Here is a 19,313-nt window from a genome sequence, read left to right on the forward strand (position 1 = left end):
CTGTCTCTCTGGAAGGCCAGTGGGAGAAGTCCTGCAGCACTGTTGCAAATGAAATTTAGATTTAAAATTGCTTACAGACTTTAGGAAACATTAACTCTTGCAATGACCGTTGTTTCTAATAGGAGAAGAGAGGTCAGCTACTAAGGCACTACATTACCTTACATAGAAACAAAATAACTTTTGCCAGCTGATGGCTGGGGCCCAAAATATTCCTTCAGTATTAATTTTCTGTTTAAGTGGATTATCGTTGTTGCTTCCCGGCTTGAATGGAAGCCATCTGATGTCCATCAGATGATTTTGCTAACTGTGATCAACACTGTAGAAGCCCTATGAGTTCCCTTTTTATTGTAGCTATGTAGAAATACTATGGCCAGACTTTCACTACTACATGATGCTCCTTTTTCTTTGACCAGTTTGTGTAGCTGTGATATTGTCTACAGAATAAATAAAATCATCAAAAGGATGAGATACACATTTTAATTCAAAGTGGAACGGTATTTGTACTCATCTTCCCCTTTACACAACAACTAAAAAAAGCCCAGCTCCCAAACTAGCAGTCTTTCCACTAGCCATTCACAATCCCTTATTCCCCTTCCTCCTGCCCTGCCTCTCCCTCTCAGTCACAGGCATCTTAACTGTACCAGTCACATTTCAAAACACATTCTCTAATTGGTCCCATTAACCATCATCAGGGAGACATTTAATTGCCTCTTCTGCAGTTCATCAACATGTTGGAATTGTCTTTCATTTAATCTATGTCAAACCCCTACGGAAAGTCCAGTTACTATACTTCACTTTCCTGTTTATTTTCCAGTGCAGTATGTGTTATAATGTGCTGCATGCTGAGAATTCTCAGGTTATAAAGTACACAACCAAAATCATTGCTTAAAAGCTTTTGGTGATTGCTCATGCATCTGAGTCCTAATGCATCAGTGAAATCTTTGGAAGAAAATTACAATGCATGGAGATTTTAGAAAATCCACATTGTTTATTTGTTTATTTGCATACTAAATGTAGAAAATAATCTCACACACTATTACTTCTATTGAAGCCAGAAATCTCTCACACTGTGCAGAAAAGGGGAAGGCAGTGTTACAGGGATTAATAATGTGTCTAATAGGATTCTCATGGTAAAATTAAAGATGAAAGAAACAACACAAAAATAGTATGAAAGGTGAGACATCAAAACACAAAAGCATGGGCAGTCTGAATTCAGACTGCCATTTCACTTTTATTACACATCTTTTGTGCCTCGGTGTTGTAACAAAGAACTACGCAAATCCAAAGCACTTTTGAACCAAATTCTTGCACCCATCTATTAAAAAAAAAAAAATATATAGTTCAAGAAATTTATTAAATACCCAGTCACATACCAGCAACTTACTGATGCAGGAAGGTAGTAGCATAATGTTCTACTGAGGCTTCCTGACACTTCATATTACAAATCCCTGTGTTCATCGCTTATGATTTTGCAAAATATTAATGATTTGGGCTGAAATTTTCTATGACAGATGCCTGCCTGAGGCTGTTTCTTTGGTGGGCAACTTTCAGTCAAACAACTAAGCCATTTGGGGGAATTGAATTAGGGAAAAATTAACATTTAAAAGTGTTAGCTACCTCATTTTATAAAGCCAAACCATGCTTTGAAGCCCAGACATCACAATTGCAGTCAGGGTGCTTTTTACCACCTTTTAAAAATATATATATATAGAAATTTGACCACTTCTAAACACTTGAAAAGAAGATTATAAACTCATGTCTGCATACTCTGGGAAAAAAGCTTGCTAGAACTTGTTTTGACCTAACACAGTTCTTAGTGCTGTGCACAGAATTGCACACATTCTACCCCTCAGAGTGACGGAGGATGCTGCACATCGCTCAACCATGTATGTGTCATCCCAGCTAAATGAATGAGCACACTTTATCCCTCATGGTTCCTGCATATCACAGGTCTGCACAACATTTGTTATAGCTTGCCCATGGCTAAGGGGGAAAGGCTGGACAAGGATGATATTAACCAGACACCAAACTAGAAGGCAAGGAAGCAGAATCTCCTGTGTGGTTAATGAATAGCCTACTGGCAAAAAGAAGCTCAGAGAGATCACTGTCAAAAGTATCCACTAAACTTAGTCACCTAATCTGAAATACCAGCCCCCTTCTTTATTTCTGGAATGCTGAGTATCATAAAGTTTACTGATATTAAGTCTCTCCCACGGATCAACACACTAGCAAGGTCATTTTTAGGGGGTAGTGAGACCACTGCTCATAAGGAGATGCCACATTATTACTGAGGTAAATAACAGTGCAGCATTCAACATGCTTGATGACCTAGGTATCTATTTTGGTGAGAGAGTAATGGAGAAAAATTAAATCAGCAACCAAATGAATGAATGCTGATGGATGGGGATGATAACCTGGCAATGAATGACAAGGAAAACTGAAACACTTACTTTGGTTTTGCCTCACCCTTACCTGGCAAGCCTGCTTCCAGCCCTCTGCTCATACCAACATGGTTTGGAAAGAAGAATGATTGAGTAGCAACAGGCAAAGGATTACTTAGAAAAACTGGATTATTCAATATATAGAGCCTGAAAAAATACCGAAGGCTGTAGAATAGTTGGCAGATGTAATTATAAAACTGTTTACTAACTGTTAAAAATCATGGCAATGACAGATCAGGCCCATATTTAAGAAAGGTAAGAAGGACAACCCAGGGACCTATCAGGCGGACACATTAAGCACAGTCCCTGTTGGGTTGGAGGATGTATAACCTTCTAGCATCCTCTTATGAGCATGCAAAGGACAAGAAGGCATCACGAACAGTCAGCACAGATTTACAAAGGCAAGTCATACCTGGCCAACCTGACTACCTTCTATGACAAAATGACTGACTGTGAAGATAAGGGGTAACAATTCCTGTAACTTTCACTCCACCAAGGCATTTGGCAATGCCTTCCACCACATTCTTGTTTGGAGGCTGAGAAAGTGTAGTGGGATAAATAGTATTTTAATTGGACTGAAAACTGGCTGCACCACTGGGCTCCAAGGCAGTATTCAATGGCTTCAGGTCTAAAGGTTGGTAATGACACAAGTACTCTAAGGGTTTGAAAGCAGTGACAGTGCAGTTCAATATCTTCTCCTGGATGATGAGGCAGAATGCTCCCTCAGGAAATTTTCTGAAGAACTGTTTGACAGACCAGATGATAGAGATTCAGCTCTAGGGGCTTGAGAAAACTGAAGACTGGGCCAACAGAAGTTTTGTGAAGCTCAAGAGAGAGAAGTGCTAAGTTCTGCATGTGGGATGGAACAATGTCACGCAGCAGTACTGGCTCAGTGGCACCTTCCTAAAAGGACCTGGGGGTTACAGTAGCAATCAAGCTGAATATGAGCAGAAGTGCACTGCCAACATGTATATGATAAAGTGCATATTGGCCTACACTAGTAGAATGTCACTCTACACAGAATTGGCAAGGCTGCAAATGGAGTACCATGTCCAGTTTTGGGCTCCACATCTTAAAATGAGTGTCAGGAAACTGGAAAGGGTCCATCAGAAAGCAAAGAAGCTGTTCAGGAGCCTAGAGTATACAGCCTACAAGAAATGGAGGGACCTGTAAGTATTTAGTCTGGCAAAAAGGAGGCTAAGGAACAATCCAAAAGCAGCCTACTACCAGAAGAAGGGCAGTTACAAACATGACATGGTCAAACTCTTATTTGTAGTGGCAGACAATTTAACAAAAAGCCGCTGCGACAAGTTGCAGCTTGAGAAATTAAAATTGGACATTACAAAAAACTTACTATACAGATAGCACAGCACTGGAGCAGTCTGCAAAGTGGTGAAATCTCTTTCCTTTCTAAGACACGGTTCGAAAAAGCCACAGGTGATGTAGATACAGGATTGATGTTAGACTCACTTTGAGCAGGAGGTGCATTAGATGGGCTACCAGATATGCCTTACAACTACTACTTCTATAAATCTAGGACAGAAAACCCCCCTGCTGCTAATCCTTGGTCCTCCCAAATAGTGTACTTCAGGAAATCTGAATTGCCTAGGAATAAGAATACAGCTGGACAACCATTACAAATAATTTCCATGAATACATATTCCATTCTTAAAAGTTTTACACTAATTATGTTCACAACTCCTTTTTCACTCCATTTCCACAAATTAATTTTACCTAGAGAAAGATTCAATGAACTCTAACTACTGGACGTCAGCTATGGCAAGTAAATTTTTCCTCTGCAGAGGACCATCTACTACTTAAATCTTACCCAACCTCTCTCTGAAGAATTTGACTTCTCCTCAGGGTCTTCCAGTTTATACAGATGGACTGCTCTGTCAACAAGACATTCATTGATACAGAGTTCTGGTAAGGCAAAAGAATTTGTGAATATAATCACCAGGGCAATAAGTAAGTTGTAGCAATTTACAAGACTTGCAGATTCCAAAATTTTAAGGTCAGAAACAGGGATGTGGGAAATAACTTGGCAATGTAAAGGTTTCACAGAAAAAGTTGTAGTTGGATGACAATCTAAATGTGAATCAACAATGCCACTCTGTTGCAAAAAGGCATAGACCGTACTGAAAGGTATAAACAGTCAGACAGCCTGTAAACAATTCTTCTGTTCTACCCTGCTCTGTTAAAGCCTCAGCTGGGTTTCTTTTTGCAATTTGGGCACCACAGTTTGTGAAAGATGTAAAATCGAAGAGAGCTCAGTGGAATAATAAGAACAACTGGGATCTAGAAAACATAACTGGAGAGAAAAAAAAGGAATGCATTATGATTCTTAACCTAAAAAAAAGACTAAAAGGGGAATTTCTTCAAGTATATAAAAGGCTGCAAGAAGGAGACAAGGAATGGTGGACTTGGTAGTGTTAGGTTAATGGTTGGACTTGATGATCTTAAAGGTCTTTTCCAACCTAAATGATTCTATGATTCTATGATTCTATGAATAAGTTATTCTCCATGACCTAAGAGATAGAACAAGAAAAGATGGGTTTAAACCGCAACAAAGTTTGAAATGAGGGATTAGAATATTAGAAAATAGTAATAAAATGGTAAGAATAGTGAAGTGCTGAAATAGCTCTTCTGGGAGATTATGGACTCTTGAACTGTAGAGATCTTTGAAACAATGTACGTGAGCTACCATTACTCGCAGAGATATTGCTGAGGAAGCGGGCAGATTAGACAATGAATCTATGAAAGTATTTCTTTTTATTTTTCCTTTGACTGTATGGAAACCAATGACTTTATTTTACTGTTCCATAAAATACACTCAGTTTTGAGTATTAGATATGACAAGCATCGCATTGCTCTATTTTTTTTCTAAGGGTTAAAGATTTTCTTGTAAAAAAATATCGTGGTTTATTCTCCTTTGGATTTGTTTGGGTTTATCTTTCTTCCAGCTATCTTGTACTGATGGGACTTTATCCTGGAACCATGGAAATTCCCCCTATTTCATTTACACAGAGGACTTATGAGAGGAGTTCGAATTGTGTGCTCTAAACATTTTCATACCACAAGTACTTTTTTACAAGCTTCTGCTCATGAGCAAAAGTAATAATGAAGAAATTTAATATGAAAACAAGAAGCAATTTCTGTTCATGGAAATTATTCAACAAAATAATTTGGTCCATTCAATACATTTGATAAAACAGTTATTTCTTCATAAGCTACTTCTGAAGAGAAGGGGCGAGAAAAAAAAAAAAAAGAAAAAAGGGAAAAGAAAAAGAAACAATGTGTCAAATAAATGGTTCACTAAGAATCATGAACCCAGTTAAAGCCAAGATGAACATATATGACTTACACTATTTTCAGTTTAATTTACTACAGTTGGTTGTTTGCTGACTCTTTCCTCTTTATTAGCTTCATTTATTTCTGTAATCCTCAACTAGTCACATAATAAGGCTTAATCATATCTGGTGAGGGGAGTTTATCACATCCCAGTTCTCCTGTACAGGTGTCTCTGGGGTTGCAAGGAATTATCTGTTTCTGGTCTTGGAAAAGCATTTTGTGTGTCCATACCACATATGACTGTAGTCATAATCCCAGCTCACATGCTGCTGTCAGGATGGTTTATTAGAACAGCTACATTTTTTTTTTTCTTTTGGCAAATACTCTGTGTACCAAGGAATATATTACTCAGTCATCAAAAATATTTTTCAAGTCCAAGGTAAATTCAGCAAAACCTTTCAGCCCAAAAATATTCAGCACTTCTGAAGATTTTGAATATTTTGTTTTGACATTAGCATTTAGTCTTTCTAAATAATGGAGAAAAAGACCCTCATCTTTAAAAGAAAATTTCACTTTCCACCAACTTATGCTTCATATTTAATTATCTATCTCTCTTTCTCAAATAAAAACATGCATGTTTAAAAAACCCCACACTTCAAGTCAAAAACGTTTGATTTAATATTTTTTTTTTTTTTCCATAGGTTGAATTTTTGTTTGGGGTGTTTTGTTCAGTGTCTGGTAAAGTTTTGAATGCAGCACAACTCATAAGCACCTTTTTTTAACTGAGCTAAAAGAATCACTGGCCACATCAGGGCTCTATAATTGTGAATTTCATCATATTCTGGACATGGGGTTACCATCTCAGCCTCAGGTCAATATCTCCCTATGAAATGGTCACAGAACAACAATCTCTACAAGCTTATCCCAAGGATCACAGTCTTCAAAGGCCTTTTATCATTAGCAATTCTCTCATACTCTGCAAACACAATGCAGGGGCTGCATGGGCCATACTTTCACACCCAGAATTTGATCCATATTGTGGATTATTACCCCACAAACTCGATGACATCCAAAATAATATAATTCTTGCAGTACTATATGTGAAATGTCAATGATGGTCTAAGGAACAGGTAAGTGAAATGAAAGGAGCATGCAGTTATATTATTTAAATTAGTTTCTGTTTGACAGTACCTCCATATCCCATGTTTATTGTATTTCACTTAACACGTCCCCTGCAGAGATGTATTAACATCATGTTTCATTAGCAGAGTCACATTGTCTCCCCAGACCAGCACTGGCATTGTAGCATTATTGTCTTTCATGTCCTAAATTACCATCTCACATTGCCACATATTTTTAGTTTTTTTCCTGGTAAGGAACACCTATGTTCACTATAGTATTTAGCACCTTGTACCTAACTCTTCTAGTACAAACGTGTATCCCAGTAAAGGTCTGAACAGTCCCCAAAAGAAGCAGACTTGTGAGAATTACTGTGAACAAAATAGACAGCCCTTGTCCTATATAACTGTTATCAGGCAACACAGAGGGTAAAGGGAGGTGAAAGAAGTATGAATATTCCCATTTACATAGGGGAAGGTAAGCAATACAGAGATTAAGGGATAGAGCCAGTAATGGATTTAAACATCTAAAGCAGGATTTGGAGAAAATGGAGATGTTTAGGTAAACTGTTAATCTGAAAAGCAAAGCAACAGCTGCTGCCTAAACTTGGAGGCACTTAAACCCAAGAGAGACTGTAGATTTGAGTTTACAAGAGGTTAGCGTTTCTCATTATAGGCATGCCTGAAGTTTCCTGAGTGTTAGCAACACAGCACCTATCAACAGTGGCCCACTGTGAACTCCTGCTAAATCCCCAGGGGCCCTCCCTGGGGCTTTGTGCTGTGCTCTGCAACAATTCACTGCAAGACAACACAAAATCATGGGGTTTTAAGACATTGCAGCCACAAATGGTGATGTACTTGATCACCCATTTTGTAATCAGCAGTCAAATCAGAAACCAGTTATCAGGCAAGTAGGATCCAGTTATTTTTTCCTGCTTTGTATGAAAGAATGAAGCACTTATTTTTGCAGGAACATTCTCATCTCAAGGCTATTTCCATTTTTACATTAAATAGTCTTTGAACTACGAGAACAGAAATAGGAACCCAGATTTCTTTGTCTTCAGGTGAGTACTCTAATCACTTACTTAAAAGTTTTGTTCATGTTTCCTTGAATTATTTTCTTATCAAGGGCAAGGTTACAACATGATGACTGGAGAATAGCCAGATAGCCTCTAGTGTGTCTAACTAGTAGATACACCTAAACTGAATGACAGAGATTTAAAGCATTGTGGCTACATAGGGAATTGAACTCAGATTTTTCATACCTAAGATAAGTAACATGTCCATGTTTTAAAACAGAAAAGTGCTTCTAGTTCTTTCACTTTAAATAATAATTGATGGCACGAGCCTAGCACTTAGTGACATGACCAGGGTCACTATGAGACTTTCTTGCACAGCTGAGAATGAAATGAAGAGGTACAAAACCAGTTTTGTCTCAAATCAGATTTTTTTTTCTTTCCTTTTCAGTAATTTTTTTTCTCTACCAAAATCACATTAATTTCTGGTTTTTTTTAGGGAGGAGGAGGAAGTTAAGGTAAAGTACTGTCACACCTTATGCAACTTATCTTGAGTATATTCAAGTCATGCTGCATCTTCTAAACTTAGGGATAAACATAAATTTTACATGCCTTTTTACTTCTGTTATTATGGAAGGAACAACACAGCTAAGTAAAATGAGCTGTAGTCTACGCTCATTTATGCATTATATATAAAGTAGTTGATTAAAGTTTAGTACGCTACATCTCTAAAAAAACTTTTGTAAACAATAGGCTTGTATGGACATGATCACAAAAAAAAAAGTATGAAGATAACTGGGCTAACCTGCAAGTCTAATTAGTCTAATTAGGTCAGCCAGACTTTTAGCTGGAAAAATTATTTACATGAATAGACACTACTTGTATTTGAGACCCAAGGCTGAGTTTAGAGGCTGGGAAAATGTTGTTTAGAAATTTTTGCTGGAAATGGTATTGAATTTACAAATGTGGACTACTCTAATTAATTTTTGTTGAGCAGAAACTTATTTTTAAAAGCATCACAGTGCAGTCTCAATTATTTTATTCAATACTTATACACCTTAGCAAACTGAATGAATTCTAATTGTATACATTTGTCATTTCTAAGCATCTAAGGCTGTATTCTTTCTTTGAATGCACACAGACACCTCATTGGCTTCAAAGGAAATTGTGTGCATGTATCTGGTGACAGCCTTTTCTGTATTATAGGAAGGGTGATGCTGGCCTGGCAGTAAAATTTATATGAATTTTGAATTACTTAGGTCTCCAGGATCAGGCTCTGTATTTGCAAAAGGAAAATAGAGGCTAACTCCAAAAGGTATTTATATATAGCAAGGTTTGATTCCCCTACTGAATCTAGTTCTGTAAGTTAGTCAAAAGGGTTCAGCTAACATCACAAACCATGAGAGTGAAGCTCGAACAGTTTATGAATAGCAACTGTCACACAGATTGAATTTCTTTGCTATTCAGTCAAGGGGTATTTGTTATTGCTTATAATATTTAGAAAGTCATTTTGGAGTTGAGGTATTGAAAGCCTCACAGATAAAAAATATTTTATAAAATATTAACTAGCCCAATAGAAAGAAGCATTGGGTGCTCATTTTATTTAAACATTTAATTTTCATGGGAGTTCTTCAGGGCAGCAGAAACATAAGATATATTATTAAAAATCAGCAGAATTATAATAGAATGCAGTTACAGAACAATGACTTAATAAAGAATCCCAAAGCACATAAGAAAAAGGAAAGGGACAAGAAAATATCCCTGTTATAATACATGCAGGCAAATTTTAGGTTGCCAACTGCTTTTCAATAAAAAAAAAAATGTATAATGGACAATCTCTCTAGTTTTAAAGGGGAAATGCAAGAAAACTTCATGTCATACTGGAGAAAATATTTTGCCTTTTCTCTTTCAAGAGCTTGGAAAACAGCTTAATAAGTTAATAGTAATAATAAAGTAGCCAATGGGCACTTAGATACATATTTATTACGTATTTCTTATTAGGTCATTTAGGGACAGAGTTAACATATCATTATCAGAGAGTCATACACTGAAAATGTCTTTTTTGTGAAGAACCACTACTTTCCTCCTTATGGTCAGATATTTATAAAAAGGTTTCCGATCTACAAAACTGATTAGGAAAACGTTGCCTGCAGTTGTAAAATGTTAGTTGAGGAAAGACATCAAAAAGTTGATTTGCCATGTGACAGTAGTCCACCTAATGAAATTGCATTAGAAGACAGTTACAAATATTTTTCTTTCTTTCTTTTCTTTTTTTTTTTCCTTTTATCTGTCAGCTTATTTTCTAAAGCTGCACAGTTTCTGGAGATATTTTTTCCTGTACAAACATTATGATGTCATTTTTATTCTAGATTTATTTGTAGCTAGAGCTAGAGGAGTAGGGAATTTTCCTACTAGGCTGCCATTATCATCCTCCTTTTACAGAAGGAACAATGTAACCACCTTTATTAAAGCCATGTCAAAACCGTATATTCAGAAGGGACCAATACTCATGGCTGTTTCAGTCTCCGAGTACCAGCTACAGAGTGCCAACACCGTTAAAAAAGATGTTTCTCATCTGGCACATATTCAACATCTTGTTACAGCAGTGTTGGAAATCTAAACTCACCCTGTAACTGCATGATCACAAGATCAGCTGTAAAAGAAGTTGAAGGAGTAGGTAGTTGGGGTTAAAGTTCGCTATCAGTTGGAACCCTCTTATTCATGATTAAATATAATGTGAAACTGCATCTTTACTGGGAAAAAAACCCAACCAAACCCTGAATAAAAATTCTCTTACTATAGTGAACCTACTTGGACCAATATATGATTGAATTAGCAAATTTAAAATCAGGCTTACTTTACCAAAAGCTTTCAAACACATAGCCACTGAAAAACAGATTCTGTGGCTACAATCACTTGGTTAGGCTCACCACAAGGCTAGGCTATATTTTATTTTATTTCCTAACAGAGATAAAAAGTAAAATGAAATTTATGTAAATAGTATGAACTTTCAGGCCATGTTCCTGACCCAAACAACGGCCTGCATAAGTGTAAATATTCTTCTATGAATAAGCAAATTTTCCCTATTTGACTGTGGTCATGTCTGCTTAGAAGGGTGGTGGTGGTGCTGTTTTATTTCTTCTGTCTCTACACAAAAATGGTGGTATGTCAAAGCATTTTGGAATGTTCAAAATAACATTGAGAAGGACATAATCCTGGAAATATAAGGACCAAGAAATAAGATTCACTGTTAATTTATCTAACTTTATGCTCATCAACATCCAATTCTTCAAAAGTTCATAAAGCATATTGTTGTAATCCTGGGGAAGGCTTCTTTGCATATCATATAGTAGGTAATTTAAGATTAACCCCCCCCCCCAAACAAAACAAAACAAAACAAAAAAGCCTATGCATTCAGTTTCCATTTAGCGTAGAGAGACAGACATCTAAATGAAAATCTAGTCCCTCAACTATTTTTCTTTCATACTCCAGTGAATGAATATGATCCTACTGTCAGGGTCTTGAGTGCACTAGCAAGATCTATGAACTCTTCCTTCACTTCCTCAGGGTTTGCTGCCTGTGTTCAAGATCAGCTCCGATAAGATGAACCTCAGATCAGATGTCTGGAGAAAAGCAAAGTTAACGATGAGGAGCTTTGAGGAGCTGCAGCCCTGACTTGGGACATACATTGAAGCCCTGTCCCATGCCTAGGCTAGGCTGCCGGTCTGCATTGGGATGGCCTTGCATGGCTGCGGTGACCTCCTGGCTGGCCTCAACTCTGCTCCCTTCACCAGGGCACTGGGGGTGCTGCACTTGAGGGTAAGGGCACTCCTGGCTCCCCACAACCTGTCCCTGCCCAGCACCCTGCCCTGATGCTCCCTGACAGCTAACAAGTAATGAAGCTTCCTTGTTTGGGATCCCGTCTATGTAACAGTCTTTCAAAGATAAATACGTTTAAAAGGAAGGTGGTTTCTTCCCATCTGTCCTCAAAATCTTTTCTACTACAATTTTGTTGTTGTTGTTGTATCCCTTGATCAGGAAGAAGAAATTAAGTTTGGAGTCTTTACAAGTGTTATTTGACAAAAAATACACTTGGTCATGCTTCACCACTCCTTCAGGAGCTGAGTTAAGTCTAAATAGTTGGTTACACAGGTCCAAGGACTGGCACAGTATTATTCACAATATTAAATTGGTAGCATGGCTTTCTGCGAAGTTTTGGCACAGGCCAGCTACTATTCTTCCATACAGGTAAGGGATTACAATGGGTTAGGAATAATTCCTAATAGGCAGTTTGGATGCAGCAACCCAGTTTTGGAGTTTAGAGAGTTCAGCTGGACAATTACATCGTTGTACCATACCTCAAGGCCAGAGAACAGCCCCTGGCCAATTTTACTTACAAGTCACTCTATGAATGCAAGAATCATGAAGCCACCAGAAGCCAGGAGAAGAGCAGAAAAGAGACAAAAGACAAAATTGTGTCCACAATTATCTTCTGGAGTGAGCTTTCACATTTTATATTTCACCATCACTGGATAAAAATGACAGAAGATGTCCAAAGCTCAAGGATCAAAATCTCAGGACTCTCCCAGACTACTAAGATGTAGAAACTGTATTTAGTTATGTAGTATGCCTGCTGCTATAGGGCTGGCAGGGCACACGTACCCAGAATAACCCAGATCTGGGCACTATGGCCTTGCTTTGGTACGTGGACAATATGTATGCAAAGCTGTTTGCAAAAAGTGAGCAACTCTACTGTCTACATCCATTGTGGTCCAGATCACAGGTTTGTCAAAGAATTAATGTCTTATGTCTCTGAGGCCTCAGGTACACTGAGACTGTGATGAAGATATAGGCACAGAAGAAGTACATATGCAGTACACCACTTTAAAGAATTTCAGGTGAAGAAGATCCTTCCTGGTACCCTTTATGTCTAGGTGCTTCTGAGCAGACCAGATTGCAATCTGAAATAGAGGTGAGTTTCTGGGCATCTGAGATTCAACGTTAACAGAATTGCAATAGACAGATTTCTACAATCTAGAGAAAGTTTACAGTACAAAGGAAAGTTCCCACCCTTATCATCACTTTTTTTATCATAGAATCATAGAATCGTTTAAGTTGGAAAAGACCTTTAAGATCATCAAGTCCAACCATTAGCCTAACACTACCAAGTCCACCACTAAAACAATTAAGGGTAGAGTAATAATTAATTTCACATTTCCTGGCTTGGTGGCTGGATTATTTTTTAATGAAAGTAAGAACTAGGAATCATGAAGGTTGGAAAGGACCTCTAAGATCATCAGTCCAACCATAAACCCAACATCACCATGCCCACTAAACCATGTCCCAAAGTGCCACATCTACACCTTTTTTGAACACTTCCAGGGATGGTGACCTCACCACCTCTCTGGGCAGCTGTTCCAATGCTTGACCAGTCTTTCCATGAAGAAATTTTTCCTAATACCCAATCTAAACCTCCCCTGACACAAATTGAGGTCATTTGCTCTCCTCCTATTGCCAGTTACTTGGGAGAAAAGACGAACATCCACCTTACTACAACCTCCTTTCAGGTCACTGTAGAGAGCGAGAAGGTCTCCCCTCAGCCTCCTCTTCTCCAGACTAAACAACCCCAGTTCCCTCAGCCGCTCCTCATAAGGCCTGTGCTCCAGACCCTTCACCAGCCTTGTTGCCTTTCTCTGGACACGCTTCAGCACCTCAATGTCTTTCTTGTATTGAGGGACCCAAAACTGGACACAGTATTCCAGGTGCGGCCTCACCAGCGCCAAGTACAGGGGGACAATCACCTCCCTGCTCCTGCTGGCCACACTATTCCTGATACAAGCCAGGATGCTGTTGGCCTTCTTGGCCACCTGGGCACACTGCTGGCTCATGTTCAGCCAGCTGTCGACCAACACCCCCAAGGTCCTTTTTGGCCAGGCAGCTTCCCAGCCACTCTTCCTCAAGCCTGTAGTGTTGCATGGGGTTGCTGTGACCCAAGTGGTTATCTCTGGTTGTTTATTGAAACATGTGTTCCTACATTTTTCTGTGCAAATGTTCTCCACTCATTCAAATCAACAGAGGTTTAAGCTCTGCTTTTAGCAAGTGGGGTCCAAGGCTCCAAAGCTCAGCTGAAGGGAAGATGATAAGAACTTTTAAAAAATAAGGTTTAAAAAATAAGCTACTGGGTGTCTATTTTGTTACATATTTTAAGAGTTTTAAATGTATTAAATTAAACATAAATGCAACAATGACAAAATGCCAAGGATGGAAAAAAGGCACAAAAGGAAAAAATAGCAATGGAAAAATCTAAGTTCACTCCCTCGGAGCAGACCAGGACAGAACCAGAGATGATGGCATTACCAGGATTCTTTCCTACGCTCAGAATAAGGAAAAAATCGTTAGGGTTAGTAACAATGGACTAGGGTTAGTAACATGACAAATTCCCATGTCCTGGTGCAAGGACAGATTATGACCCTGGTTAGTGAGGCTGAAGCTGGTCAATGGGGGTGTGAACAGAGTGACACTGCACTGCCAGTGCCGTGGGCTGAGAGCAGCCAAGCCTGCACTCACTGCCTTGCTATATAACCCTCCATGAGCTCCCAGAAGTAAAATATCTAAGGGAGGTGATAAACATATTAATCAAAATAGCTCAGACAAAACAAGCATCTCCAGTAGTCCACAGCAATACACTTCTGTGGACACCATGCAGTGCTTTTGTAACATCCTCTAACATCAACAGAAGCCTTCAAACTGAGAGGTTTATTTCAAGCAGTTGGTTTACATAATTTCTATGATTTTTCTATAGTGTCCTTTAATCACAGTTTTATATAACTATGCTTATAAGTTCGGGGATTTTTTTGTTTGTTTGTTGGTCTTTCTAAAGACAACGTCTTGACATTTTTCAGAATTTAATATTGGGATTCAAGAGAAACTGAGGGAAAAAGTCCTTCTTGAGGGATGGAGGTAGAGCATGAAGCACTGATGAGACAGACTGCGCAGCCAAGAGAACTGAAATGAAATGAGAAAATGGATGTTGGAGGTGTGTTGGATAGAAGTCATGGAGAGATGTGGATTGTAAGGGATTGTAAGTTCTTCAGTGAGAGCAGGAATACCCCCATTGAGCAGACTTGCAAAAGCATGGAAGACACAAAGAAAACAGTTAAAATTTGGCAGGAGATATTCCATCTAGTTAGAAGTGCAGAGCTTTCCTTAGACCCAGACTCTTTCCTTCTGTACCTGCAGTTTACTGAAGCAGTCTGTTCTCCACTCTTTTACATGGAAAAGATGAAATAATGTTTTGTTTGTTTAGAACTGTCTAAAAATTACTCCACATAGCCTTGATGATTGGCAAATGTGGGAAGTGTGAACGGTGCAAGTGCAACCTAAAAAGATACAGACTTTAAATGGGAAAAAAGTAAAGTGTTTAGAAAACAGAAACTGTTGATGAAGGCCTACGGAAAATGGCCTTCAACTTGGACTAGCTTTAACAAATGAAGCACATTAACAGTTATAAAAAAAAAAATCAAAATATTTAAACACTGTTTTACAGCATTAACTCTAAACCTATTAGAGTGTTTTCATAATTTAATTTAAAATGTTGCTGTTGGTGAAGGTCATGCCATAAAAGAACATATAATTTCTGACAATCATTAGAAAAGCATTTACACAATTACAGAGATTAATAACATCCATCTGTTATGCTTAGTCCTGTGAAATTTTTAAATGCATATATTAGAACAGAATCCTTTTTTTATAAAACTTCTTTTTTTTTCAGATTCACTTTCTAGTTCTACAGACCCTGAATGCTACATCCTTAACTGCTGTAAATCAACTTAATTCCCGTGAGTCTCAGGCTGTAGCCCCTGGGTTTATGAGGCATGGGAAGTCTGTAACCACCAACAGATTAGTATAATTGCCACAGTGAAAAATAACTGACGTCAGACTTTGAATGTCATATCACTAAACACACCCTTTTTTCTCTTCCATTTATGATGCGATGCCTTTGCATATGTTAAAAAAATAATGAGAGCAAAAATAATGTTGTTCTAGAAAGACAGTCATATAAATATTCGAATGGAAAAAGAAAAGGGACATTCAGAGTAAACACATCTAGCTAAGAAACTCAGTATTTGACCCATATTAACTTAGGTATACAACTTGTACCACGAGAAACTGAAATTCACTACATTTATTTAAGGAGGTATGTCTCTCTATCATGAGAATAAAGTGATGGCATTATTGTTCTCAGTTAATTAAACCTGAAGACTGGAAAAAGGCCAGCAGTGAAGAAGAAACACTTATGTCTAGATGACAAAACTATTTCCAACTGTGAAGAAAGTAGTAAATTTACTTCTCGATAAAAATAGTACTTTAATATGATTCACATATGAACCAAAGAATGTCATTAGGTTTTTTCATGAAGCGTGTTAAGATATTTGAATTCTCAGAAGTTTGCATGATTCGAGCACAAGACTGGGAACTCGGAAGAACTTGGTTACGATGTCCCATCGTTGTTACATATTCCCATTACTATGTCGCATCATTGACACTGCCTCACAGGGAAATGGTGGTCAAATGAACTAATCATTTCCGAGTTTCATTTCCATAATGTGCAAAATTAGGTGTAAAAGTGTGTATTGGTATCACCTACTATAGAAGACAGATTTTAGATTTCATATGTTTTAGGAAGGAATGGACTGCTCTTGTCAGGCAGTCTCATTTTTTGCTTAAGTCAGCATGTCTTGTAGTCACATCTGAGGACAGCCCACGACCGCTGCTTCAGCCAGATGTGGAAAGACGAACACAGGGAGTCACCTCACCTAGTGTCAACCATCTAACATTTCAATGTCCCATCCAGGCGATGGCAAGAGACAGGCACCTCCTCAGGGCACTTCATCCCTTCCTAAAACAGCTCGTGCAACAGGCGAGAGGAACAGCCCTCTGGAAATGCTTGTCCCTGCTGACTATAGGGAAAGCCAGAGGATCAGTTTAGAGTGCCCAGGTACACCCTGAGGTTACTGAAGTTAGGTGAGGGGCACCCCACCTGCGGCCTCGAGGGACGGAGCAACTCTTGGACACGCGCTCCCAAACTGGAGCCTGGGCGCGATTCTTGGATGGAAATGACTTTTTTTTTTTTTTTTTTCCTTTTTTTTCTTTCTTTTCGGCGCGGGGGTCGCTTGGCAGCGGCACACGGCGGCGGTCGCGCTCTTTAGTCCCCCTTCCCCCGGGGAGCCCCGCCTCCCCACTCCGAGCCGCCGGCGTGCCGCAGCCCCGGGGCCGGCCGGGGAGCGCCGGAGCTGGCGGGGCCCTGCGCGGCGGCGGCGGCGGCGGCGGGGCCCGGCCGGGCAGTGACGCCGCGGAGCCCCGGTGCCGCCGGCGGGCGCGGCGCGGCGCGGCCAATGAGCGGGGCCGGGGCGGGCTCGGGAGCGGCGCCGCCGGTACTTAGGCTCGCCGGAGGGGCCGGGCAGCCCACAGCGGAGCGGGCGGAGGAGGCGGGCGCGCAGCGGGGAGGACGGAGCTCACCTCCTCTGCAGCGCCCATGGGGACAGGACGACTTTAAAGGAGTTTGGGGGGGGGGGTGCTGGCGCTGGGCGACCACGGGTACGGAGGAGGGGGGGGAGCGAGGGGACCCCTTGGGCGGGGGGATGCTGCTCGCCTGCTCTTGGCCCGTTCTTTGCGGGGTCCCGCTCTGGTCGGGCAGCAGGGGTGCCAGTTCCGAGGCCGTGTGCTCCGCCAGCCGCCTTCCTGCATGCGGCGCTGCCCGGCGCGGCTCGGCTCGGCTCGGCTGCGCGGAGGGGAGGGCTCGGGACCCTCCGGGCCGGGCCCTCCCCGCGCCCCGGCCGCCCTCTCCCCTTGCAGAGCGGGGAGCGGAGGCGCCCGGGGCAGCTCCGTCCCCCCGCGCAGAGCTGGCGGGCGGCGGGGAGCCGCCTTCTCCCGCGGCGGTGGGAGCCGGGCGCTCCGGGACCGCGGGGCTCGGGCAGCCCCGCACGGCGCGGCCGGGCGAGCGCCGGGGGGACGGGGCTCTGCTCCGCCCCGCACCCCGGGGGCAGGGGGAAGGATACGCGTTGGGAGTTTCTCCCTTTGCACAGAGGGGAGGGAAGGGGTGGGGGAGGGATAGGGACTTAGGGCGGAATCGCTGAAATCTTTTGTATGTGCTTTGATTTTTTTTTCTTTCTTTCCTTCCCTCTCTTTGCACTCTCCTTCCCTTCTCTTGTTCTCTCTGCCCCGGCTCACCCCACCCTTCCTTCAGATCCGGCGATTCCTGCCCTCGCCTCGCCCTGTCATTGATGGGAAATCAACTGGATCGCATCACCCACCTGAATTACAGCGAGCTGCCGACCGGGGACCCCTCGGGGATCGAGAAAGACGAGCTGCGCGTCGGGGTGGCTTACTTCTTTTCGGATGAGGAGGAGGACCTGGACGAGCGAGGCCAGCCAGACAAGTACAGCCTGAAGGGCTCCGGCAGCCCTGGCCAGGAGACGCCCACCCACCACCTCCACCACCAGCTGGTGCTGAACGAGACCCAGTTCTCCGCTTTCCGCGGCCAGGAATGCATCTTCTCCAAGGTCAGCAGCGGCCCCCAGGCTGGGGACCTCAGCGTCTACTCGGTGTCAGCCCTGCCTGCCCTCTGCAAGCCGGGGGACCTGCTGGAGCTGCTCTACCTGGGGCCGTCGGAGCACCCGCCGCCGCACTGGGCGGTGTACGTGGGCAGCGGGCAGATCATCCACCTGCACCAGGGCCAGATCCGGCAGGACAGCTTGTACGAGGCGGCCGCGGGCAACGTGGGCCGGGTGGTGAATAGCTGGTACCGCTTTCGCCCGCTGGTGGCTGAGCTGGTGGTGCAGAACGCCTGCGGGCACCTGGGCTTAAAAAGCGACGAGATCTGCTGGACTAACTCCGAGAGCTTCGCCGCCTGGTGCCGCTTCGGGAAAAGGGAGTTCAAAGCCGGGGGGGAGCTGCAGGCTGCTGCCGGCACCCAGCACCAGCAGCAATACTATCTCAAGATCCACTTGGCGGAGAACAAGGTGCACACGGTGAGGTTCCACAGCCTGGAGGATCTAATACGCGAGAAGCGCAGGATCGATGCCAGTGGCAAACTGAGGGTGATCAAAGACCTGGCTATAGTGGATGGGAAAGAATAGGGAGTAGCAGGGGTACGTGGCTATCTTCCTTCTGCCCTGCCCGGGGAGATCAGCCTGCCAGAGAGACAGGAGGCTGCACCCTCTTTCCGTGGGATGTGACTGGAAGCAGGATCCATGGCAACATTCCAAAAAACCAGCATTCTTTACACCCATAGCCAGTATTTTGTTTGGCTTTTAATAGCATTAATTCTGAAAGAGTGAGAGAGAGAAGAAAGGGGGCGGGCGGGGGGGCAGTGCAGGAAGGCTGTTCTCGGAGCGTGTGGATAAAGTCTCTCCTGTCGATTGATGTTGACCATTCTAGCAACATGC

At 41.8% G+C, this 19,313-nt stretch overlaps 1 protein-coding gene across 1 annotated transcript; it reads left to right on the forward strand.

Moving 5' to 3' along the window:
* Positions 1 to 18,149: 18,149 nt before the first annotated feature.
* LRATD1 (LRAT domain containing 1) lies at positions 18,150 to 19,004 on the forward strand. Its single transcript, XM_009483912.2, has one exon. The coding sequence runs from the start codon at positions 18,150 to 18,152 to the stop codon at positions 19,002 to 19,004; it is 855 nt and encodes a 284-aa protein (XP_009482187.2).
* The last annotated feature ends 309 nt before the right edge of the window (positions 19,005 to 19,313 follow it).

Source organism: Pelecanus crispus, chromosome 3 (assembly GCF_030463565.1).
Source record: "Pelecanus crispus isolate bPelCri1 chromosome 3, bPelCri1.pri, whole genome shotgun sequence".
NCBI classification, from domain to species: Eukaryota; Metazoa; Chordata; class Aves; order Pelecaniformes; family Pelecanidae; genus Pelecanus; species Pelecanus crispus.

Coding starts and splice junctions, on each gene's coding strand:
- LRATD1 (XM_009483912.2), top strand. CDS start 18,150: ATGGGAAATCAACTGGATCGCATCACCCACCTGAATTACAGCGAGCTG.